This window comes from Dreissena polymorpha, chromosome 4 (assembly GCF_020536995.1).
Source record: "Dreissena polymorpha isolate Duluth1 chromosome 4, UMN_Dpol_1.0, whole genome shotgun sequence".
Lineage (NCBI taxonomy): Eukaryota > Metazoa > Mollusca > Bivalvia > Myida > Dreissenidae > Dreissena > Dreissena polymorpha.
The window spans coordinates 124,948,331-124,973,630 of record NC_068358.1 but is presented as its reverse complement, the minus strand read 5'-3'; the positions used below and the strand labels follow the sequence as shown (position 1 = coordinate 124,973,630).

The 25,300-nt window shown below is 35.9% G+C and overlaps 4 protein-coding genes across 6 annotated transcripts in view; 2 read left to right on the top strand and 2 right to left on the bottom strand.

Annotated features, from left to right (window-relative positions):
* LOC127875908 (integrator complex subunit 3-like) overlaps positions 1-13,965 on the bottom strand; it is a 48,887-nt gene extending 34,922 nt beyond the window's left edge. The window contains exons 1-12 of one of the 3 annotated variants that reach the window (XM_052420659.1): positions 13,877-13,965; positions 13,417-13,493; positions 12,722-12,805; positions 12,437-12,520; positions 12,023-12,221; positions 11,380-11,446; positions 11,014-11,155; positions 10,384-10,513; positions 7,114-7,259; positions 5,777-5,920; positions 1,864-1,951; positions 1,282-1,361 (exon numbers count right to left, since the gene is read on the bottom strand). In XM_052420659.1, the coding sequence (XP_052276619.1) occupies positions 1,282-1,361; positions 1,864-1,951; positions 5,777-5,920; positions 7,114-7,259; positions 10,384-10,513; positions 11,014-11,155; positions 11,380-11,446; positions 12,023-12,221; positions 12,437-12,520; positions 12,722-12,805; positions 13,417-13,473 (1,221 nt within the window). In that variant the 5' untranslated portion in view covers positions 13,474-13,493; positions 13,877-13,965. Of the gene's footprint in view, positions 1-1,281; positions 1,362-1,863; positions 1,952-5,776; positions 5,921-7,113; positions 7,260-10,383; positions 10,514-11,013; positions 11,156-11,379; positions 11,447-12,022; positions 12,222-12,436; positions 12,521-12,721; positions 12,806-13,416; positions 13,494-13,753; positions 13,775-13,876 lie in introns of those variants that run through there. The other 2 variants (XM_052420657.1, XM_052420658.1) reach the window with 2 other exon arrangements.
* A 1,280-nt stretch (positions 13,966-15,245) lies between these two features.
* LOC127875913 (uncharacterized) lies at positions 15,246-16,837 on the bottom strand. The gene is made up of 2 exons (XM_052420666.1): positions 16,705-16,837; positions 15,246-16,183 (listed from the first exon to the last, which is right to left on the bottom strand). The coding sequence occupies exons 1-2, from the start codon at positions 16,722-16,724 to the stop codon at positions 15,334-15,336; spliced, it is 870 nt and encodes a 289-aa protein (XP_052276626.1). The 5' UTR covers positions 16,725-16,837; the 3' UTR covers positions 15,246-15,333.
* A 2,774-nt stretch (positions 16,838-19,611) lies between these two features.
* LOC127875914 (uncharacterized) lies at positions 19,612-20,993 on the top strand. The gene is made up of 2 exons (XM_052420667.1): positions 19,612-19,660; positions 20,172-20,993. The coding sequence occupies exon 2, from the start codon at positions 20,179-20,181 to the stop codon at positions 20,620-20,622; it is 444 nt and encodes a 147-aa protein (XP_052276627.1). The 5' UTR covers positions 19,612-19,660; positions 20,172-20,178; the 3' UTR covers positions 20,623-20,993.
* Positions 19,619-24,017, top strand: LOC127875916 (uncharacterized). The gene is made up of 2 exons (XM_052420668.1): positions 19,619-19,667; positions 22,204-24,017. The coding sequence occupies exon 2, from the start codon at positions 22,211-22,213 to the stop codon at positions 22,652-22,654; it is 444 nt and encodes a 147-aa protein (XP_052276628.1). The 5' UTR covers positions 19,619-19,667; positions 22,204-22,210; the 3' UTR covers positions 22,655-24,017.
* Positions 24,018-25,300: the final 1,283 nt, after the last annotated feature.

Here is a 25,300-nt window from a genome sequence, read left to right as displayed (position 1 = left end):
TCAAGTGCATACATGAACTGTATATTATAGATCAATTCTTACTTATATGAATGACATTGAAGTAATTGATACAGCATTTCTGTAGAAATCTTATGTTATTGTTATACACTAAGAAATGTGTTATCCCTAACTAAGTCTGCACTTAAGCTACCTTCAAACAAAATATCAAAACAATTTCTCCATGCAAACTTAAATTATTGAGTTGGAACAAGTTTTGTTTTTGTAGTAACCTTGACATTGAGAAAATTGGCCACAATTGGCAACCAAAGCTAGGCCTTCATGGTTACGACCAACATAAACTTTCAGACCAATGTCACCATAAAAACTTGAGTTGTTGACAAGACAAAACAGTGGTCTCTACCCAGATAGACTTAAATGCAATCACAAGCTAGGTCTGCAAGTATGCTTTCTACACAACAAACTTTGATGCAATAACTCTATCAAAAGTCAAGTTATTCAGCCAAAACCTTTTTTAAAATTTCACGTAACAGTGACATGGACCTAAAACCAACTCACCCCAAATGTAATTCCAAGTTAGTTCTTCATGTTAGCTACCAACACAGTTTCAGAGCAATACCTCCACCCAAACTAAAGTTGTTGTTTTTTTTCTATTTTTAGTAACAATATCTGGACCTTGATTCAAGCCCCAAACTGTGATTTCAAGCTAATTCTGCGTAATAGCTACCTATACAAGAAGCTTCACTGCAATATCTTAATCCCACCTCAAGTAATTGAGCAGATATGTTTTAATATTTTAAGTTACAGTGACCTTGCCATAGACCCGCCTGACCTCAAATACAATATAAAAATAGGAATCCATGCAAGCTGCTATATCCAAAGTATCCATCCCATCTTTCAATGGAAACTAAATGGGCCATGCTCTGTGAAAAGGGAATTTCATGCATGTGTGTAAAGTGTAATCTCAGATTAGCCTGTGCAGTCCACACAGGCTAATCAGGGACAACACTTTCCGCCTAAACTTGATTTTTGCTAAGAAAAGACTTTCCTTTAAAGAAAAATATCATAAAAGCGGAAAGTGACGGCACAGGCTAATCTGGGACGGCACTTTACGCACATGCATTATGATCATTATCCCCCTTTTCACAAAGAGCGGCCCAAATTTATTAAGAAGCCACTAGTTTGATGCCAATCGTCCCCATAACCTGGTTAAAAAAGGTTAAGATTTTAATGTTTTCTGCTCTATCAAGATTTTACATGGATATCAATATGTTCGATTATTTGCACGCATATGATGTCAAATGAATAAAGAATCCAACTTACCCTACAAAGAAAGTCTAATAATGTTGCAGTTATAGCTGGATGTGATCGCATTGAGTAAAACATAACTAGTATTGCCGGTTCTGAAAAGATAAGATTTAAACATGTTATGTAACTTCATAATATAGGTATACAAACACATTATTTTGCATTTGTTCTCTTTAATCGTTTAATTATAGAAATCACTTGTTTATGAACATTATTTACAGTGTGTAAAAAGAAACATATTGAACATTTCTCATTACCAACTACTTACAACATTATTGTTTTTACCAATAAATTAACTAGAAGCACATTGACAATCATTTCAGAAAAGCTTGTGTGAAAGAACTCAACTAGAACCTACACATCCATCCCATTTTAGAAAATATAGCTGTACACAAATAACAAATACACTGCATTAAAACTTGCTCAATAACTGTTGACAACAAAAGAGTTATAGACAGGAACGTCCAGTTACAATATAAACCCAAGCATAACATGCTATTGTCAGCTGTACCAAAATTTTAATAACTATAAATTAATACACATTAAAGTAAGTCAGAACTGCGGAAAAATCATATTTCAAAGCCAAATAGCACTTACCAATATTCATTATACTGTCTTTTTCAGGATCAAAAAAGATCCAATCATAAAATAAGGACAACTTGGCATTTGATGCAGCAACATTGGACTGAAAGAGAATATATGAGCCGTGCTCTGTGAAAAGGGGGTTTAATGCGTGTGCATAAAGTGTTGTCCCAGATTAGCCTGTGCAGTCTGCACAGGCTAATCAGGGATGACAATTTCAGCATAAACTTGATTTTTGCTAAGAAGAGACTTTCTTGAAACTAAAAATATCATAAAAGCGGAAAGTGTCGTCCCTGATTAGCCTGTACGGACTGTACAGGCTAATCTGGGACGACACTTAACACACATGCATTAAACCCCCTTTTCACAGAGCGCGGCCCAAATATAATAATGATAATTGCTTTTAATCCAAAAGCACATATGCAAGATAGTAAACTATATTATTCATTGTACATTTAAACAAACCTAAGACACATTGGTGTAAAAACTTGTTAAAAGTAAGGGCTACCATCTGACATAATCTGGTCGCCCTTACTTTCTTTGCAGTCATGTTCTCACAGTTAACTCTACTGAGAATTTTTTTTTCAAATAAAAAGCAATTATTAAGCTTTATTATGGTTGTTACTGGTTGAATCGTGGGTTCTGTTTGATTTGTGGGTATAGAAATCGCCTGAAATCTCGCGATAGAATGTTCACACATGATGCAGTTCGTTACGGAAAAATGTTTTGACACGGTCTATAATTTTTCCGATCAAAAATGCATCAAAAACAAGAAAATAGTGTAATTAATCATAACTTGATAGGTCGGTATGAAATATTTCTTCATTTATGTATTGTTCATATAGTGCTTCAAAGTAACACAAAATCGTTTATTTATAAGTATTTACCGTGCTACATCGTCTGTTGACATATTTTCACAAGAAATTAACCTGTCCTGCAAGGTCAGTTTAAAGGCTATTTATAGTATGCAAATCTTGAAATTCTGGCAGCCAATCAGAACCCACGAATCAACCGGAAGCTTATTATTTTCATGATGGTAGTTTGACACTATCAACACAGTCGATTATTTTGATGATAAAAGACGATAAACATTTGGAAAAAAGCAACACATCTTAAAGAAGAAAGGTTAATTATTATTTTCATAATGATTCATGGTCATATATTTATAAAATATTTGTGATGTAACAACTTTATGAAAATTACCCACGACTCAACCAGACTATAGCATATATGTTGTGGCAAAAACAAACATAATCATAAATAATATTCTTAATATTTCCCCTGAGCACACACACACATGGATTTTTACTCAAGTACCAACAGTATAATTAATACATTATAAAGTTTCAAGCACCTGCACATTCTAATAACAAGCACATACACGAAATGAAAGGCTGACTGATCTGAAAATGGGGTTGCCTCATATTAACCCGAAAACTTAAAGTTGCAAATTCGGTCTAGAGAGGGGAATTTCACACCCCTGATGACCTGAAAATCAATAGGGTTCATCTGCCAGTCATGATCAATGTACCTATGAAATTTCATGATCCTAGGCCTAATTATTCTTGAGTTATCAGCAGGAAACCATTTTATTGTTTCGAGTCACTGTGACCTTGACCTTTGACCTAGTGACCTGAAAATTAATAGGGGTAATCTGCCAGTCATGATTAATGTACCTATAAAGTTTCATGATCCTAGGTGTAAGCATTCTTGAGTTATCATCCGGAAACCATTTTACTATTTCGAGTCACTGTGACCTAGACCTTTGACCTTGTGAACTGAAAATCAATAGGGGTCATCTGCCAGTCATGATCAATGTACCTATGAAGTTTCATGATCCTAGGCGTAAGCATTCTAGAGTTATCATCCGGAAACCATTTTACTGTTTAGAGTCACTGTGACCTTGACCTTTGACCTAGTGACCTGAAAATCAATAGGGTTCATCTGCCAGTCATGATCAATCTTCCTATGAAGTATCATGATCCTAGGCGTAAGCATTCTTGAGTTATCATCCAGAAACCATTTTACTATTTCGAGTCACTGTGACCTTGACCTTTGACCTAGTGACCTGAAAATCAATAGGGGTCATATTCCAGTTATGATCAATGTACCTATGAAGTTTCATGATCCTAGTCCTTAGCATTCTTGAGTTATCATCCAGAAAACCATTTTACTATTTCGAGTCACTGTGACCTTGACCTTTGACCTAGTGACCTGAAAATCAATAGGGGTCTTATTCCAGTCATGATCAATGTACCTATGAAGTTTCATGATCCTAGGTGTAAGCATTCTTGAGTTACTGTGAAACCATTATTAATCGTCAGGCATTAATTTTCATAACTTTCATCAGTCGACCGATCGGCGAATTTAAGATCCTAACGAACAATCATGCTCTATGTTTGAACAAAAACAAACACTTAGTTGAACAATATTTTAAAACTATACCGTAGACATGAGGCATTAAATTCCAACATAATCCATGCACACATTCACTGCTGTTTCGTAATCAAGATTAATCCGGTTTTTACACAAAGGGATGTAGATTACACAAGGTACTTAACTGATACGTTACACTTCTTTAAAACGCGTGTGCAGTACAGCTGTATCGAATGCGTTGACTTCGTTTATGTAGAATGGTAATGAATTAGCGCTAATTGTTTATAACTTTATTACCCATTAGGTGCATTGTGTTTTTCAGGGGTGTTGCATATTAGCCATCACGCAGCGAATGCCGATGAAAGACAATAAACCAAATGAAAAGATGACGATGTGTGATCAATTAACATGCGTATTTATCACAAATTAATAAAGAATATTTTAATTGCTGTTTGTTGTTTGATTGTTTGCGTTTAACCACACTTATTATTATTTTATATGTATCAATTTATTTATTTTTAAATTATTGACATTATTGATTTATATACCGGTAGTTTACTTTTTAAGAACAAACACACGCATAGAGTTTATAATTTTAATGTTGATATCAGAATAAAAAAGGATTTTAATTTGAAAAAAAAACCACTTAACAAACTGGAACCTCTTTCGTATAACACAAACGGTTTTAAAACGGTATTGACAGCATTTTAATAAAAATCATAACAACTAGAACACATACCAAAGAAAATAAACAAAAGTGACTAGTTTTATTTGCTTGCCAAAAAAAAAATTCATTTCATTTAGAGAGCAAAAAAAAACAGGAAACAACATTGTTTCATCAACACAACATGGACATTTTTTTTTATATCAGTCCAGCTTTAAGACTAATTGGCAATTGGCTTCGTTGTAACAAACACTCGTTAACGGTTATTCGATCCCACTTGTCCGCTAATCGTAACAATGAACGTGTGAATGGCATACATTAAGATGGTCCATTACTGTCCCTTGATAACAAAAGACTAGTTAATTGGCATGTGACAAACAGGCCCCACCTCCTGCAGTGATTCTCAAGTGTGTTCCCGCATTCGTACCACGATTTTTCGCAACTGCGATTGATCGCGAATATGTATTACACACAAATCGGATAGTGACTGACGCATTTTTTTAAAATTCAAAATCAGAAATCGGAAAATTTAAGTGCTGACGAAATCGTCATTTTTATAAAAATGACGAAATTTTGTGCTGTTGAAAATAAATGGTTTCACAGTATCATCCGGAAATCATTTTACTATTGCGAGTCACTGTGACCTTGACCTTTGACCTAAAGACCTGAAAACCAATAGGGGCCATCTGCCAGTCATGATTAATGTACCTATGAAGTTTCATGATCCTAGGCATAAGCGTTCTTGAGTTATCGTCCGGAAACCATCTGGTAGACGGACCGACCGACCGACGGACCGACCGACATGCCCAAAACAATATACCCCCTCTTCTTCATAAATATCTGCATATTTAACTTTTTTTTAATTTGTAAGTTTTCAGTGCTACATACTGTGCAGGTCTGTAACAACCAGCCTATGACCGCCCAACGTGGTATGATCTCAGAGCACAGCAACTCGTTGGATGGATGGAACACACAGCAAATGTAACGAATGAGATCACATCTCAGAGATTGACTCTCCGGGGTAGACAAATACTGCAAAACAACAATGGACAGAAAGATTATGATACAATTGATGCATTTGAGAAACTGTTATTGCCACACCGCTAGAAATTTGTGATTCCTGTTGCTTTTTAATAAGCATCTATTACCAAAATCATTTTCTTCTTATTAAATAAATATAGAAATAATAATACAACGAAACTGCATTTTATCCAGCCTAGTTATTTTGATACATGTATACAAAGTTGATCTTGATGAACAAGACTATTACCAGCTCCACCATTGTCAGAAATTCCACCATTGTCAGAATGTTTTGTTCTTTTTTTATATTTGTTGCCATAGCAACCAAAATTTTTGACGTAGGAACAAAATGAAATGACGTGCATAATGTCCATATTGCCATCTATCCATGTTTCAAGTTTCATGAAAATATATGAAGAACTTTTAAAGTTATCGCAGGATCCAGAAAAAAGCACCACTTTCAGCAGTATTTCTAGTCCATTTATTTCCATAGCAACCAACATTTTTGACGTAGGAACAAAATGAAATGACATGCATATTGTCCATATTGCCATCTATCCATGTTTCAAGTTTCATGAAAAAATATGAAGAACTTTTTAAGTTATCGCAGGATCCAGAAAAAAACACCATTTTCATCAGTATTTCTACTCTATTTGTTGCCATAGCAACCAGAAATTTTGACGTAAGAACAAAATGAAATGACCTGCATAATGTCCATATTGCCATCTATCCAGGTTTTAAGATTCATGAAAAAATATGAAGAACTTTATAAGTCATCGCAGGATCCAGAAAAAAACACCATTTTCAGCTGTATTTCTAGTCTATGTGTTGCCATAGCAACCAGAATTTTTGACGTAGGAACAAAATGAAATGATGTGCATTATGTCCATATTGGCATCTATCCATTTTTAAAGTTTCATGAAAAAATATTAAAAACTTTAAAAGTTATCGCAGGATCCAGAAAAGTGTGACTGACTGACAGACAGAGCGCAGACCCCTCCTGTGAAACCGGTAGGGGACAAAAAGTATTGTGATTGAAACCTCCAATGCTTTGCAATCCCCATTCCAAGGTGTTTATCCCAAAATTTAGTTTCAATGTATGTATTTATCAGACTAGATCCTAGGTAGGAGATGTTACAAATTCCAGAACTAGCCTTCATTTCACAAATAACATGAACGAGTCTTCAACTCTCCACTGACCCTACCTGTCTCTGGAACCAGTCCTGATAGCGTTTATGCTGACCAAACTTCACCTTTGTTGTGAGGAACACAAGCTTGTTCTCCATGTCAGGTGTCAGTCTGGAGATCTGGAACTTCCTCGATGTGCGTATTGTTAGGAGCTGCTGAATGCCTAGAGTAAAACAGAGCTTTGAAAATAGCACAAACAAGATGTGCTTGTGAAACACAATGTCCCCCTATATGATGTTTGACCTTGTAGGATGACCTTGACCCTTTACCACTCGAAATGTGCAGCTCCTGGAGATACACACGCATTTCAAATATAAAATTGCTAGCTTCAATATTGCAGAAGTGACATTACATGCGCAATTTTGACCCATATATTTGACCTTGAAGGATGACCTTGACCTTTCACCACTCAAAATGTGCAGCTCCATGAGATACACATGCATGCCAAATATCAAGTTGCTATCTTCAATATCGCAAAAGTATTCATAAAATAAGCGATTTGGGCCACATATATTTGACCTCTGACATTGAAGAATGACCTTGACCTTTCACCACTCAAAATGTGCAGCTCCATGATATACACATGCATGCCAAATATCAAGTTGCTATCTTCAATATCGCAAAAGTATTAAAAAAATAAGCGATTTGGGCCACATATATTTGACCTCTGACCTTGAAGGATGACCTTGACCTTTCAACACTCAAAATGTGCAGCTCCATGAGATACACATGCATGCCAAATATCAAGTTGCTATCTTCAATATTGCAAAAGTATTCATCAAATGAGCGATTTTGGCCACATATATTTGACCTCTGACCTTGAAGGATGACCTTGACCTTGACCTTTCACCACCCAAAATGTGCAGCTTCATGAAATACACATGCATGCCAAATATAAAGTTGCTATCTTTATTATAGCAAAAGTTATTGCAAAATGTTAAAGTTGGCGCAAACAGACAGACAGACCAACCAACCAATCGCAAAAGTATTCATAAAATAAGCGATTTGGGCCACATATATTTGACCTCTGACCTTGAAGGATGACCTTGACCTTTCACCACTCAAAATGTGCAGCTCCATGAGATACACATGCATGCAAAATATCAAGTTGCTATCTTCAATATTGCAAAAGTACTCATAAAATGAGCGATTTTGGCCACACATATTTGACCTCTGACCTTGAAGGATGACCTTGACCTTTCACCACTCAAAATCTGCAGCTTCATGAGATACACATGCATGCCAAATATGAAGTTGCTATCTTCAATATAGCAAAAGTTATTGCAAAATGTTAAAGTTGGCGCAAACAGACAGACAGACCAACCAACCAACCAACAGACAGGGCAAAAACAATATGTCCCCCACTACTATAGTGGGGGACATAAAAAAGCAATTTTATTTTGATACCACCTCTGGAGGGGGGGGGGACAAGCTTTATCTTTTAAAGGTTTCACCTGAATTATTTCTTTTTAAATAAATACCACAAAGTGGAGAACAACTATTTGATACTTGTCTGGCAATATAAGGCAGGAAATCGGATGAGAGGTGGGGAAACCAAAAAATTGTTGTACATCTTTTATTATCAAAAGTCATATCTGATTACTTATAACATAGAATCTACCCACCATTTACAAACATTAAAACTAGAGCTTTGTCACAGACGTGACGAATACCCCCGCATGCCGCATTGACACATAATATTTTGCATGTCGTCTTCACAAAAAACAGCGGACACCATGCTCAATTGTTAAACTCACTTAGTGACCCCTTGACCTAGTTTTTGACCCAGAAAGGCCCATGTTCTAACTTGGCCTTAAGATCATCTCCATAAAACTTCTGACGAAGTTTGGTGAAGATCCAATGTAAACTACTTGAATTAAAGAGCGGACACCATGCTGAATGTTAAAAAACGCACTAAGTGACCCCGTGACCTAGTTTTAGGCCCGTTATGGCCCATGTTCAAACTTGTCCTAGAGATCATTAAGATAAAACTTGTGACCAAGTTTGGTGAGGATGGGATGAAAACTACTTGAATTAGAGAGCGGACAACATGGTGAGGTTTAACACCCACTTATACGCCCCGTGACCTAGTTTTTGACCCGGCATGACCCATATTTAAACTTGACCTAGACATCATCTAGATACAACTTCTGACCAAGTTTGGTGAAGATTGGATGAAAACTACTTGAATTAGAGAGCGGACAACATTGTGAGGTTTAAAACACACTAAGTGACCCCGTGACCTTGTTTTTGACCCGGCATGACCCATGTTCGAACTTGACCTACACATCATCTAGTTACAACTTCTGATCAAGTGTGGTGAAGATCGGATTTAAACTACTTGAAATAGAGAGCGGACACCATGCTCAATGTGTAAAACGTACTAAGTGACCCTGTGACCTAGTTTTTGATCTGGCATGGCCCATGTTCGAACTTGGCCTAGACATCATGTAGATACAACTTCTGACCAAGTTTGGTGAAGATCAGATGAAAACTACTTAAATAAGAGAGAAGACACCATGCTGAATAGTAAAAAACGCACTAAGTGACTCTGTGACCCAGTTTTTGACCCTGCAAGGCCCATGTTCAATCTTGGCCTTAAGATCATCTAGATACAACTTCTGACCAAGTTTGGTAAAGATCGGATAAAAACTACTTGAATTAGAGAGTGGACAACATGCTGAATGTTTAAAACGCACTTAGTGACCCTGTGACCTAGTTTTTGACCCAGCAAGGCCCATGTTCGAACTTGGCCTAGACATCATGTAGATACAACTTCTGACCAAGTTTAGTGAAGATCGGATGAAAACAACTTGAATTAGAGAGCGAACAACATGCTGAATGTTTAAAACGCACTAAGTGACCCCTTGACCTAGTTTTTGACCTGGCAAGGCCCATGTTTGAACTTGGCCTAGACATCATCTAGATACAACTTCTGACCAAGTTTGGTGAAGATCGGATGAAAACTACTTGAATTTGAAAGCGGACAACATGCTGAATGTTTAAAACGCACTAAGTGACCCCGTGACCTAGTTTTTGACCTGGCAAGGCCCATGTTCGAACTTGGCCTAGACATCATGTCGATTCAACTTCTGACCAAGTTTGGTCAAGATCGGATGAAAACTACTTGAATTAGAGAGCGGACACTTAATACGGACCGACAGACAGACCGACCCACCAACCGACCGACCGACCAACAGACAAGTTCACTCCTATATACCCCCCTAAACTTCGTTTGTGGGGGTATTATTAAAAATTAAAAAATGGAGCCTTTAAAATGTGCGTACCTGTGAAATTTGGAGCCAAAATTGAAGGATTCAGCATTATGTCCCTCCATAATGATTCAAACTCAGGGAGCCTAGCGACATTCTGAAGCAATCTGAGCAGATCACGGCCAATTACCATGCATTCTGACCACTGAAATAGTAAAGAGCTGCTGGTAAATCAGTTACATTTGTATACTCCCTCTCTCCATGTTTGAAGCAATCTTGAGAATAAATTATCAATGGTGGTGAACATACAATGATTTGATCAACATTCTGTGACAATGGAGTCGTGGTGTACAAGGTTTAATCCACTCTCGGGGAGCATACTCCGAATCTATTCAAACTCAAAGACCAAGTACTGGTTTTTCCTAGGAAATAGACTTGAGAGGGTTTATAAGCGAATTATTTCTATACAATCCAGCTAAATATATAGGTTCATACTAAGTGAGCAACAACTGTTTTAAATAGCCATTTTTTAATAAATCAATTGTCATGATCTATGTAGACACATAGGAATCTGCATTAGAAAAAGAGTCTGAATTAGTAGCAAACATTATTGTAATTTTAAAAGACTTCAAATGTGAAAATTTGCTTTATTTTCAAATATTAACAGAAATTTCAGAGGCATAAATTACAGATTAGAACACAAACCTTGTCTCTCAACAAAGACGCAGCAAATTCCGACTCTCGTTGGCGCAGGTTTGTAAATATCTGTCCTGTGTGGTCAACAATTACTCTCAGGTAGGTGTAGATTATAACAGGTACCAACCCAGGATACTTTTCTAGCCAAGGCCTTTGACAAACAAACAATAAAGCATAATCATCATGCTCTATCAAATTGTGTATTTTTTGTTAATCTTTCTGTCTTCATTTTTTCACTTTTTTTCTCCACTAGATTGATATTTGGATGTGATTGACGAATTGGAACCAAAAATAAGTTTTAAATAACAAAAAATTGGTGCTTACTATGGGGTATGTATCTGAAATGATGGTGATCATTTGTGTTGGATTTCTTACCTGAACTCTGTCAATATATCTAGGACACTTTCAGCAAGCCACACATTCTTTGGAGTTATATCACCGCCTGGATATATAACAGGAATATATGTCAGTCAGTCAATCCAATTGATTAATTCATGTGTTATAAAAGGTTGAAGGGACTGTTACAAGGAATGGCGAGGTACAATGAAGTGAAACATTTTTTGGTACAACAGCAAATATGATGCAAGTTTAAGTTTTGAGACTACCAATTTTCTACTGATTGCACTAAAACGTCTTCTCTATTTCCTGTGCTACTTTGTAAGAATTGGAGGGCATGAAGCTTTGCAATTACAATCAACAAAAGGACCAGGAGGATCCGTCAACTTAATGCCCCAATAGCCTCATTAATGGATTACAAGCACCACTGATAAACAATGTTAAGCTAGCAGGCCTTTTCAATAAACAAAGTAATGATTTGTAAATCAGTTGCCGAGGTTTTTTGAAACACCAAATGTTGAGTTACAAGCATTAAAACTGGCTTTAAAGCTGAATTAACTAACACTGGTTCTAAGATAAGGTCTCTCAGACCATATGGAAAAGGCAAAATATCTGACATAATATCTCTAGTTTGTTTAAACCTTCTACATAATTGTATAAAGCACTATTACCAACAATATACCTGCAATTTGCCTCATTAAAACATTTACAACAGCGTCTGCTCCGACCACTGAGTTCTTCACTAGTTCCCTTGTCAGCCACAAGATTTGTGAGCGACCTACGTCTTTCAGCTTCAGCCACTTCTCAAATATCAACTGGTTGAGTCTAGTGAGTACAATACTGAAGGCATCCCGATTAACCAGGGTTATGTCCCTGTAATTCTTAAATAGAAAACACACAACCGTGATATTGGAAGATGTTAACAGGATTTAGACATTGAGTGTGGAAAATGTTTCTTCAGGGATTAAGACAAGAAATTATTTTGAAGATGGATTTATTTTATTTCTAAATAAAACTAGCACTTAGACAAATCAAGCACCATGACATTTAACTTGTATGTGACACATGTTAACAATGAAATGTGCACAGAAATTACCTTAGCAGCATTTGATGGGTCAGTGAGAATGGCATACAGAAGACCCAGTTGAATTTCCTCATGTTGCTGGGCACCTTTACTGACCTGAAAATGTTAAAAAGGCCATCTCAGGATAATCTGGGGTCGCGTTCCCAAACATATTAAGCAAATTCATGAAAAACAAGGTTTTGCTGGATAAACAGAACAATCATTAATTTCTGTTACAGAATCTAATTTTATCAGCATAAAATTATGATAATTGAAAACTAAAACAAATTTTGGGAGAAATGAGAGAAAAATACTTGCGTGTGAATTTAGAGCATCGTTAGCCTCGCGCTCAGACAAACTGTTCACAAGACCACATACAACAGAATAGCATCTCTCGAGCCTCTGGAATAGAAAAACAATTGTAAAGTATAAGAGATTATTTCTTTTATTATGACTGTTCCTGTTAAAAGACCCACCCAAAGACACTCAAATGGAACTAAAGGCTTTTTGCATATAAATTTGTTGCCTGGAAACCAGACGACACTTTAAAAGTTAATAATAGCAACATAATCTCTTTTCTGGCATAAATAAACACAAGCAGATCATAAATATATCACTAACTCGCAAATTAAAACAACTTATGTGATATAATGTGCTTGCATAAAACTGACATAAATCCAAAATTTCAAACACATCAACGGTTCATGAAAATGTGTACATTTTTACAATTTACAACAAATTTCAAATTGAAAAAAAAAACGCTATAGACTATCTCCGGATTGCTCTGTGAGCTCGAGCTTTCTTTCTACTCAAACAGTCGCATTACACAGACTCAAGAACCCTTGTAAGATAGATCATACGATCAATTCAAAACTTCAACTTGATTTTATAGACATAAATGGGACATTTTTTTAATGAAAAAGGCCTAATCAGGTTGAACTTTGAGCTGTACATATTTACACATAAAATCTCAAAGCATTCAAGATGAACTATTTTATGGTTATGCAGATTACCTCTTCAAGTTCGTCCTTAACTTCATATATGCTTGATGACAGCAGGCCCTTATCCATGGCTTTTTGAAGTTATTTTGCTAAACACACAACAAAAATATCTTACGTTGATAGTAGACTACAGACCATAGGGACCCGACACAGTGTTTGGATTGCTTAAAAAAATATTATATATATATATAATATATATATATTTTTTTTTTAGGCAATCCAAACACTGTGTCGGGTCCCTATGCTACAGACTACACTTTCATTTTCAATTCATCACATTCATCCGTCTACACAAAATAATTGACATGTATTTTTTTATAAATCATTTTAAATGCAATATTATGAAGACCTGTTGGTAAACAAAGCGTAAGCAAAGACATTTCATGTTGTTTATAAAGAATATCTTTAGAATTTAAGTACAAATTTTGGGGTGCTAATGCAATTAGCTCGATACATAAAATTGTGTGTTTACCTTTCTTCATAACATGGGCTTGATAAGTCAAAACGGCTTGAGAACAAACCGGTCAACGAAGTTGAGTCCAACCGGACGGTTACTAGAAATACCTGATTTTACCGGAATCTACCAAATTCTATCAGATCTAGCCAAACTCCACCGGATCTACCGGAATCTAGCCAAACTATACAATTAAACGTTAAAATGTGTATATGGAATGATAATGATGAAATCCTAAAATATATATGACCCTCCAAAATCATCACAAGACTCCCAATTGACGCCATCGTTAGGTTAGGACATTACAAAACAATATTGGATACATGTACAGTTTAAATGCAAACGGTCGCGGAAAACTGTTTGCATGTATTGCATAATGAAGTTGATACAATATTTGCATACTGGAGTGTGCATAATGCGCATATAAACAATGTAATTGTTAACGTAGACTCGCTTTGTAATTTCATGTGTTCTTCAAAGGTTATACATGTGTACTATTGTATCGTTCATAAGGAGGTATTTAATATTTAATAAAAAGGTATATTAACACCAAATCTAATTTTTGAATATGCGGGTCTTTTTATATAAACTAATAAAATAGATAGCAAATGCATACACGTTTTAAGAATTGTGTTTACATGCAAAAATACTCCAGCACTATGAGCACTAAAAAACTTATCTCAGTGATATTAATTTTCTGTGTAAACCATACTTTAAATAAATAATATAGCAAGTGGCAGTTAAATAAATATATATGTATATGTATACATTTTGATTTCAAGGTAGTGAGTTAATCAAATGAGTAATTGAAATGATTGTAAAATAAATTATGTTTACAGATACGAATCTGAAGTTTATTGTGTACATTATAAAAGTTTTATATTTTATCTATTTTCAAAGATTAATGATGTCTATTTTGGCCTTATGCCGTATGCGGCCAGCGTAGATCTAGCCAAGCCTGCGACCAGCGTACCTCCTTATTTGATATACATCCAGACATGTTCCATGTAGCAAACAACAACAACGTTAACGTGTGTCATAATGTGGTGAACCATATTTTGTCTGATACTAGATTTTTCAGGAGCCCGTGTTACTTAATATCGTCCGATACATCAAACTTACGATACAAGTTTTGGAGATAAGTCGTTTTAAGTAACAAAAGCATTATTTTATATCGGTTATTCTATTAATGTCCGTGGTATATGTAACACTAAAAAGCAGTCGTGAATTAGGTTACCGGTAGTCTTCAGATAGTTTATATAACAGGGCCACATATTCCAAGTCCGTAAGGTTTAATGCTAGTGTTACTATTTGCTCGAGACCGATTATTCTCAATATATAATCATAAGAACTCACACAATTTCATAATAAAACAAACAAACTCGACTTTATTCATACAATGAATTTATTGCCATAAACAACAATATAAAAATGTGATTTCTCAATTCAATTATCATAGATTAATGGTAAAGAAATCAACGCTTGCTTATACAGCAGGTAAACAAGCGCAGGAACCTCTCAAGTAAACTGGGCTGCTTGATTGACATATCCGTCCGTCGCTCGTCGGTTAGTTGCCCGCAATTTTGCATAATAACTGTATCGGGTGCAGTAAAGTTTTCCTGTTGAATTGCTTCATTTCGGTTGTTATAATTATCATTGATGAAGATGTCCAATGACACGTCGACACAGTCCAAACTGTGACCTATCTTAACATGCTGACGGCACGCCGAGTTGGCATCGGTTGGTCCACATACCATATCGGGTAATGAAATAGAGCGGAAACTTCTATCTGCCGTGGGAAACCTTTGCGGGGACAGACATCTGTAATTGAGAAGGGTCCGGCCTATGAAGCCCCTCTGATACGTATACTCATGGTCTGCATCCACAGAGGCGTCTGATGATGATGATGATGAAGCACTGAGTGACGCGCTGCAGCAAATGTCGCCGCGTAATTTAGACGCCAGGTAATCAATGGCGGTGGTTAAATCATCCCATATAGCGACTGCCTTGCTACTGCTGCATAACTGAAAGGAATTCTTGCCTTTGAGCGGACTGGAGATTGTTACAATCATGCTGGCATTTTTGTATGTGACACCGGTCAAGCCTACCGGAGTGAGAGACACCGGATTGTAGTCGATCTCCGGTCCGCGGGGGTTGATGCCGGCGACGACTATAAACCTCTCACCAATCCCGATACTGAACAGACCTTTTGCTTTCATGGTGCCGCCTTGACGGGCCACAAATATGCCCTCGGTGTGAAGCTCTTCATCGATGTCATACTTGCTGCGAAGTATATTCTGTAATGTGTGTGCATCCATTGTGTACCTGTAATACACATATTCATTATGAACTGACGTACATTTACATTAACCTTATATTAAACGCATTCCTTAACTTATATCGGAATTGAAAATCTATATAAACAGCAATAAGCTGCTGTTTATTAACGGATTTCAAAATCAGGGCGGTCAATTGATATCAATGATTGGCCCATGAACCCTTCTTCCAATAGCCGCGTATTTGTAAAAAGTATGTCAGTTTTAATGCTGAAACAAATGTTCCATAACTACGTGTTCTTATTATTTTTCGCTTGAATATTTTAACAAAATTTCGGATAAAACAATATATTTCAATAACTTTTTACGCTTAATAATAAACAGTGTTTAATTTCGATAAATTGTATAAGGACAAAATATGTAAACACAAAATACTCTTTCCAGATATATTAAGCTTCACTATTTTTTTTTCAAAAGTTGGATTTATAAATGGACTACATTTTCTTAATGTTACTCAACATAACAATTGTATGTTGCTACTAAAAAGCAAATGAAAACAATAATATTTACCAGTGGACAATATGGTGCATACTGCTTTATCTTGATTTTTACTTTGACGTTGTAACCAACGTTTACGTAGCGTCATTTAACGTCGCGTCATTTGACGTGATCGGTTTAAACATAACATATTAACGTCATGACGGCTTGAATAAGGAATAAGGAACTGGTTCCTTTTTTTACATTCAGTTGCGAAAAAGGAACTGGACTTTAAATAAAAACAAACATGTTTCAATGTATTAGATTGCTCTTTTATATCACTTGCATGCAACATATTGTCATATGCTTCAGGTTTTGTTTATGTGAAGTTAGTATTCGAAGTAGAACATGCCGGTCCGTTTTAAATAAGAAATCCTATGCAAGAGCGAAAAAGAAACATTAACATGTAACGTAACACATAATTGTAAATGTATTCGAGCTATTTTGTTTTGATTTACTTACCAAATGTTTGCATTTCTTTAAAACCCTATATCAAATATGTTACGCGTGAATAAGGAATAAGGAACAGTTCCTTATTCCTTATTCGAATAGGAAATAAGGAACAAGGAAAAAGGAACAAACTTACTCTCAATGGCACCGATTGCCCCCTTGCCAAGCGCGCGGCGTTCATCAGTAATGGTGGCTCATAAGCCAAACTAGATGGCCATAATCGCGAAGATGTGCACATGTACAAGTTTTTCATTTTAATTTTCAAGTGCATTCACATATGTGTCCCTTTTTGCACTTGTTTTGTAGATAAGTCGAAAGTTTCACAGAAAGCAAAATGCATACATATCCAATCCAGTTCAACACAACGAGGAAATGAAGCGATTGTTTAATCGTGTAAATAATGAGTAATGAAATGAAATGATACCATATCATATCACATTTGTCAAAGCGATGAAAATACAAGCACAAATAATTATGTACAGCGTTAAAACAAATGTTTGACTACAGTCATATTCTCGCTATACTTGATTAGAGATTCCGTTACAAGATACAAGATACAAGAATCTTTATTTAACGTCGGATGTGCATAACAATAAACATTAGCTCATTACCTATTTCCCGACAAAACAATTGTATATATATAACAAGTGTATATTGAGCTAAACGAAAGAAAGGTTAAGCATATTATATAAGCATTTATAATACAAGGACATATTTAAAGGATATAAAACACAAAATTAAGTAAAAATGTTCATTAAAAGCATAATATTTTGTAAGTTACACACAAATACACAAAGGGAAATATACCTAAAAACTATATTGGAGGTGTTTTTGCATAGTTCATAATTAAAACATATGTTATACACTTTTCAGTTGTACAAACAAAGCAGTGCAGACCTATATTAAAATTTAAAATATTAAAACAAGTATAGCACACAATTCATGTTTAAAAGCATATACAAGCACATGCACAATAACTTCATTGTACAACAAATAAATAGCACATATATACACATGTATACATGTTTATAACATTTTAAAAACACACAAGATGTAAAAAAGAATATTTAAGCACATGAAAAACAAATACATAGCACATATATACACATATATACATGTTTATTTATTTTATTTTTTATTTTTTTTTACACACAAGAAACTCATATACACTATATACAAGGAGAATAAACAAGGGGTTAACTGACAGATAAATAAATAATATAAGCAGGACAGCAAAAACAAGCAAGCAAGCAAAATATGTGAGAAGCAGGTTACTCACACATGGCGCATTTACATTTTGAACCTGTCCAGGTGCGGATCAGCCGTACAAAGTCTTTATATTTGGCGACTGTGCGCATGTCCTCTGGGAGGCTGTTCCACATCTGTACAGCCTCAAAACGAAAAGAATTTTTGCCATACCTTGTTGTTCTTACTCGTGATGTCTCTAGGATGTTTGAATATCTGCAATTATAGGTAGAGGATTTAAATTTAACCAGAGATTGAAGATATTCTGGGGAAAGATTGTGTATACATAAAATGTTTCTGACGCAATGAGGCGTAACCTGTTTACGCGAAGAGTAGTACTGTTAACCTTTTTTAGTAGTGTATCAGATTCATGGTCATTAAAAACAATTCTAAGGGCTCTGAACTGTAGCTTTTCTAGTTTTTTTGTGTTGGATTAACTACAAAAATGCCATATAAGGGGACAAAAATTAAAATTTGACCGGATAAAAGATTTAAAGATGATTAACCTAGTGCTTACATTCAGGAATTTGCTTAGTCTTTGGAGAACATTTAATTGTTTGGCTGCCTTTTTGCATACATTTGTAACCTGTGGATCAAAGTTTAACTGGTAATCAAGTTCCACTCCTAAGAGTTTTACTTTTTGTTCACATTTAATTTCATTTTGACCTATAGTAAATGATTTAACTTCTATATAAGTCTTATTACCTACACATATTGCCTGGAATTTATCGGGGTTTGCCTGCATTTGGTTAATATTGAACCAGTGTATCAGGGATTTACTTTCTGATTCAATATTTTCCTTAAAGGTATTTCAGTTTTTGTGACTGAACGAAAGGGTATTGTCGTCTGCATAGTTATACAGGGTTGTCTTATCTATAAAATAAAAAAATATCATTGATAAAGATATTAAAGATCAACGGACCGAGTAAAGAGCCTTGAGGCACTCCCTTAATGATTTCTTGCCATTTACTAGTACAATTGTTTATTTTAACCATTTAACCCTCAAAAGTGGTGATATAAGATTAAATAATTTTAATGTTTATGTCCTGTTATATGTATTGCCATATATTGTCATTATATCAAAAGACTATCGTAAATTTTTGTTATCTCCTGATTATGTTTCTCAAGTTTCTCTGTTCATATACATGTATATATTTATTAAACGCATACGTTAATATGTTATGTTTAAACCGATCACGTCAAATGACGCAACGTTAAATGACGCTAAGTAAACATAAGTTACAACGTCAAAGTAGAAATCAAGCTAAAGCAGTAGACACCATATTGTCAACCGGTAAATGGTATTGTATTTATTTGCATTTTAGTGTCAATATAGATTTTGTTTTGTCGAGTAACATAAAGAAAAAGTAGTCCATTTATAAAACCAAGTTTTGAAAGAATATTGAAGCTAAATATATCTGGAATGAGGTGTTTTGTGTTGAAATATTTTGTCCTAATACAAATTATTAAAATGAAATATAGTTTATTATTTAGCGTAACATTTTTATTGAAATACATTGTATTATACAAAAATATGTGAATATATAAACCTAAAAATAATAAGAACGCATATTTTATTGAGCAATTGTTTCAGCGTTAAAACTGACTTAAAATGCGCGGCTACCGACATACACGTTCATGGGTCAATCATTGATTACAACTGACCACTCTTATTTTGAAATCTGTTATTAAAAGCAGTTTATTTCTATTTATTTGGATGTCCAATTCCGATATTAGTAAGAGTTTGCGTTACATATAAGGGTTAATATAAATACGTCAATTCATCGTACATGTGTGTATTTCAGGTACACAATGGATGCACACACACTACAATACATACTTCGCAGCAAGTATAACATAAATGAAAAGTTTCAGGCCGAGGGCATATTTGTGGTCCTTCAAGGCAGCACCATGAAAGCAAAAGGTCTGTTCAGTATCGGGATTGGTGAGAGGATCGTAGTCGTCGCCGGCATCAACCCCCGCGGACCGGAGATCGACTACAATCCGGTGTTTCTCACTCCGGTAGGTCTGCTCGGTGTCACGTACAAGAATGCAAGCATGATTGTAACAATCTCCACTCCGCTCAAAGGCAAGAATTCTGTTCAGTTATGCAGCAGTAGCAAGGCCGCCGCTATATGGAATGATTTCACCACCGCCAATGATTACCTGGCGTCTAAATTAAGCGGCGACATTAGGTGCAGCGCGTCACTTAGTGCATCATCATCAGACGCCTCTGTGGGTGCAGAACCTGAGTAAACATATCAGAAGGGCTTCATAGGCCTGACCCTTCCCAATTACAGATGTCTGTCTCCGCAAAGGTTTCCCACGGCAGATCGAAGTTTCAGCTCTATTTCTTTGCCCGATATGGTATGTGGACCAACCGATGCCAAGCACCCGGCGTTCCGTCAGCATGTTCTGAGAGGTCACAGTTTGGACTGTGTCGATGTGTCTTTTGACAGCTTCATCAATGATAATGATACCAACCGATGCCAAGCACGTGGTGTGCCGTCAGCATGTTAAGACAGACTGTGTTATTAATGTCTGTCGTAGCCTATTTTGGAATCAGGAACTATTTCCAGAGAGACTGACCGTGTACGTCACCATGTGTGATAATATAATGAAACGATTTCCCTCTTGTTATGACTATATTTTATTTCGGTAGTGTTTTCTCAGAATGCTAATTAGAGGTGTTTACCGATAGTCAGTTCCTTAAAATTAGTGATTTTTATATCTTGAACGCAACATAATGGCTGTATTGATAGTCCATTCGTTCCTCTCCTGACAGTTTACTTACCGAACACTGACCTTGAAATTCTGAATATATATAAATGCAGAAAATAGTCCGGATTTCCCTATACTTAACAGTTTTACGTCCTATTCGCTGTACAATGACGCAGTAATGAGGCCACTGTTTTGGGGCATTTCTCTCAAATCAGCTAATGAAATATTTATATTTGGGTCTACTGCCGGAAAATTTCCGCACCATGTTATAGGCTGAGTTCATTTAAGGTGAAAAGCTTGGTTAGACAGATATGCCGAAAATAAAAAGTTTATTCCTCTGTTCATATTTATCTTAACTCCAAAACTATAAATGCGATCGAATGAAGGCAAAAGATAAATATATATGAATTTTTGTTATCTCCTGATTATGTTTCTCAAGTTTCTCTGTTCATATACATGTATATATTTATTAAACGCATACGTTAATATGTTATGTTTAAACCGATCACGTCAAATGACGCAACGTTAAATGACGCTAAGTAAACATTAGTTACAACGTCAAAGTAGAAATCAAGCTAAAGCAGTAGACACCATATTGTCAACCGGTAAATGGTATTGTATTTATTTGCATTTTAGTGTCAATATAGATTTTGTTTTGTCGAGTAACATAAAGAAAAAGTAGTCCATTTATAAAACCAAGTTTTGAAAGAATATTGAAGCTAAATATATCTGGAATGAGGTGTTTTGTGTTGAAATATTTTGTCCTAATACAAATTATTAAAATGAAATATAGTTTATTATTTAGCGTAACATTTTTATTGAAATACATTGTATTATACAAAAATATGTGAATATATCAACCTAAAAATAATAAGAACGCATATTTTATTGAGCAATTGTTTCAGCGTTAAAACTGACTTAAAATGCGCGGCTACCGACATACACGTTCATGGGTCAATCATTGATTACAACTGACCACTCTTATTTTGAAATCTGTTATTAAAAGCAGTTTATTTCTATTTATTTGGATGTTCAATTCCGATATTAGTAAGAGTTTGCGTTACATATAAGGGTTAATATAAATACGTCAATTCATCGTACATGTGTGTATTTCAGGTACACAATGGATGCACACACACTACAATACATACTTCGCAGCAAGTATAACATAAATGAAAAGTTTCAGGCCGAGGGCATATTTGTGGTCCTTCAAGGCAGCACCATGAAAGCAAAAGGTCTGTTCAGTATCGGGATTGGTGAGAGGATCGTAGTCGTCGCCGGCATCAACCCCCGCGGACCGGAGATCGACTACAATCCGGTGTTTCTCATTCCGGTAGGTCTGCTCGGTGTCACGTACAAGAATGCAAGCATGATTGTAACAATCTCCACTCCACTCAAAGGCAAGAATTCTTTTCAGTTATGCAGCAGTAGCAAGGCCGCCGCTATATGGAATGATTTCACCACCGCCATTGATTACCTGGCGTCTAAATTAAGCGGCGACATTAGGTGCAGCGCGTCACTTAGTGCATCATCATCAGACGCCTCTGTGGATGCAGAACCTGAGTAAACATATCAGAAGGGCTTCATAGGCCTGACCCTTCTCAATTACAGATGTCTGTCTCCGCAAAGGTTTCCCACGGCAGATCGAAGTTTCAGCTCTATTTCTTTGCCCGATATGGTATGTGGACCAACCGATGCCAAGCACCCGGCGTTCCGTCAGCATGTTCTGAGAGGTCACAGTTTGGACTGTGTCGATGTGTCTTTTGACAGCTTCATCAATGATAATGATACCAACCGATGCCAAGCACGTGGTGTGCCGTCAGCATGTTAAGAGATGTCACAGTTTGGACTGTGTCGACATGTCATTGGACAGCTTCATCAATGATTATGATACCAACCAAAATGCAACAACTCAACAGGAAGACTTTACTGCGCCCGATACAGTTATTGGGCAAAATTGCGGGCAACTAACCGACGAGCGACGGACGGATATGCCAAGCAAGCAGAACAGTTTACTTCAGAGGTTCATACGCTTGTCTACCTGCTGTATCAGCAAGTGTTGATTTTTTTAGCATTTATCTATGATATTTTAATCGAGAAATCAAATTTTCACTTTTTTGTTTAAAGCAATAAATTCAATGCATGAACAAAGTAGATTTTGTTTGCTTAATACATGTATTATGAAATTGTGTGAGTTCTTAAAACTTCTTATGATTATACATGTATATTGAGAATAACCGGTCTCGAGCAAATATCAACACTATCATTTAACCTTACGGACATGGACTACGTGACCCTGTAATATCAACTATCTGACGAGATACCTTATTTATGACTGCATTTTAGTGTTACTGATACAATGGACATTAATAGAATAACATAAAGAAAAACTAATTGCTTTTGTTACTTAAAGGGATCTTTTCACGCTTTGGTAAATTGACAAAATTGAAAAAAGTTGTTTCAGATTCGCAAATTTTCGTTTTAGTTATGATATTTTTGAGGAAACAGTAATACTGAACATTTACCATGGTCTAATATAGCCATTATATGCATCTTTTGACGATTTTAAAACCTAAAAATTATAAAGCGTTGCAACGCGAAACGATTGAATAATTTGGAGAGTTCTGTTTTTGTCGTTAAATTTTGTGAAATTACAAAGATTGCTTATATAAGGTATAAAATACGTCAAGTAAGTGTACTCGGCGGAATAGCTCAGTAGGCTAAAGCGTTTTTACTTCAGGACTCTGGCAGGACTCCAGGGGTCACTGGTTCGAAACCTGGTCCGGGCAATGTTCTTTTCCTTTTTTTAATTTTATTCTTGATTTTTTACTGGAGCTTTTACGATCCAATGTTTACATTTATCGATATAAAGCATTTAATGAATAAGTTAAAAAAATGCCAAAATCTGTGAAAAGGCACCTTTAAAACAACTTATCTTCAAAACTTGTATCGTAAATTTGATTTGTCGGCGATATTTAGTAAGACGGGCTCCTAAAAAATCTAGTACCAGACAAAACAAGGTTTACCACATTATGACACACGTTGTTGTTGTTTGTTACATGGAAGATGTCTGAATGTATATCATGTAAAGAGCTTTTGGGTCATCGCTGTCATCTATAACCCGAATGCCCAGGCTTGGCTCGAGCTACGCTGGCCGCATTTAGAATAAGACCAATTTTCAAATGACGCGGTCTTTAACAATCTAATGGCGTCTTGTGAACATATAACCACGATACTTTTCGACAGAAAATTAAAGACCGACTGTGTTATTAAAGCAAACTGTCGGAAGCCTATTTTGGCTTTCAGGAACGATTTCCAGACAGACTGACCGTGTACGTCACACATGTGTGATAAGATAATTAAACGGTTTCCCTCTTATCATGACTATACTTTCTCTGTAGTGTTCTCTCACAATGCCGATAAGAGGCGTTTACCGATAGTTAGTTGCCTAAAATAAGTGGTGAGGGCCACTGTTTTGGAGTAATTCTCTCAAACCAGTTGATGAAATATTCGGATTAATTCATTCGGATCTACTGTCGGTAAATTTCCCCACGATGTTATAAGCTGTTGATAAAGTTAATTTAAGGTGAAAAGCTGGGTTAGTCAGATACGCCGATAAACTCATAATAATATTACATAAGTTTATTTCTCTGTTCATATTAATCTTAAATACAAAACTATAAATGCGATCGAACGTAGGCAAAAGATAAACAAGGGCTGTTTGTAAAACATGCATGCCCCCCATATGGGCTGTCAGTTGTAGTGGCAGACATTGTGTGAACACGTTTTTTGTCAATGTGACCTTGACCTTTGACCTAGTGACCTGAAAATCAGTAGGGGTTATCTGCCAGTCATGATCAATGTACCTATGAAGTTTTATGATCCTAGGCCTAATTATTCTTGAGTTATCATCAGGAAACCATTTTACTGTTTCGAGTCACTGTGACCATGACCTTTGACCTAGTGACCTGAAAATCAATAGGAATCATCTGCCAGTCATGATCAATGTACCTATGAAGTTTCATGATCCTAAGCGTAAGCATTTTTGAGTTATCATCCGGAAACCATTTTACTATTTCGAGTCACTATGACCTTGACCCTTGACCTAGTGATCTGAAAATCAATAGGGGTCATCTGCCAGTTATGTTCAATGTACCTATGAAGTTTCATGATCCTAGGCGTAAGCATTCTTGAGTTATCATCCGGAAACCAT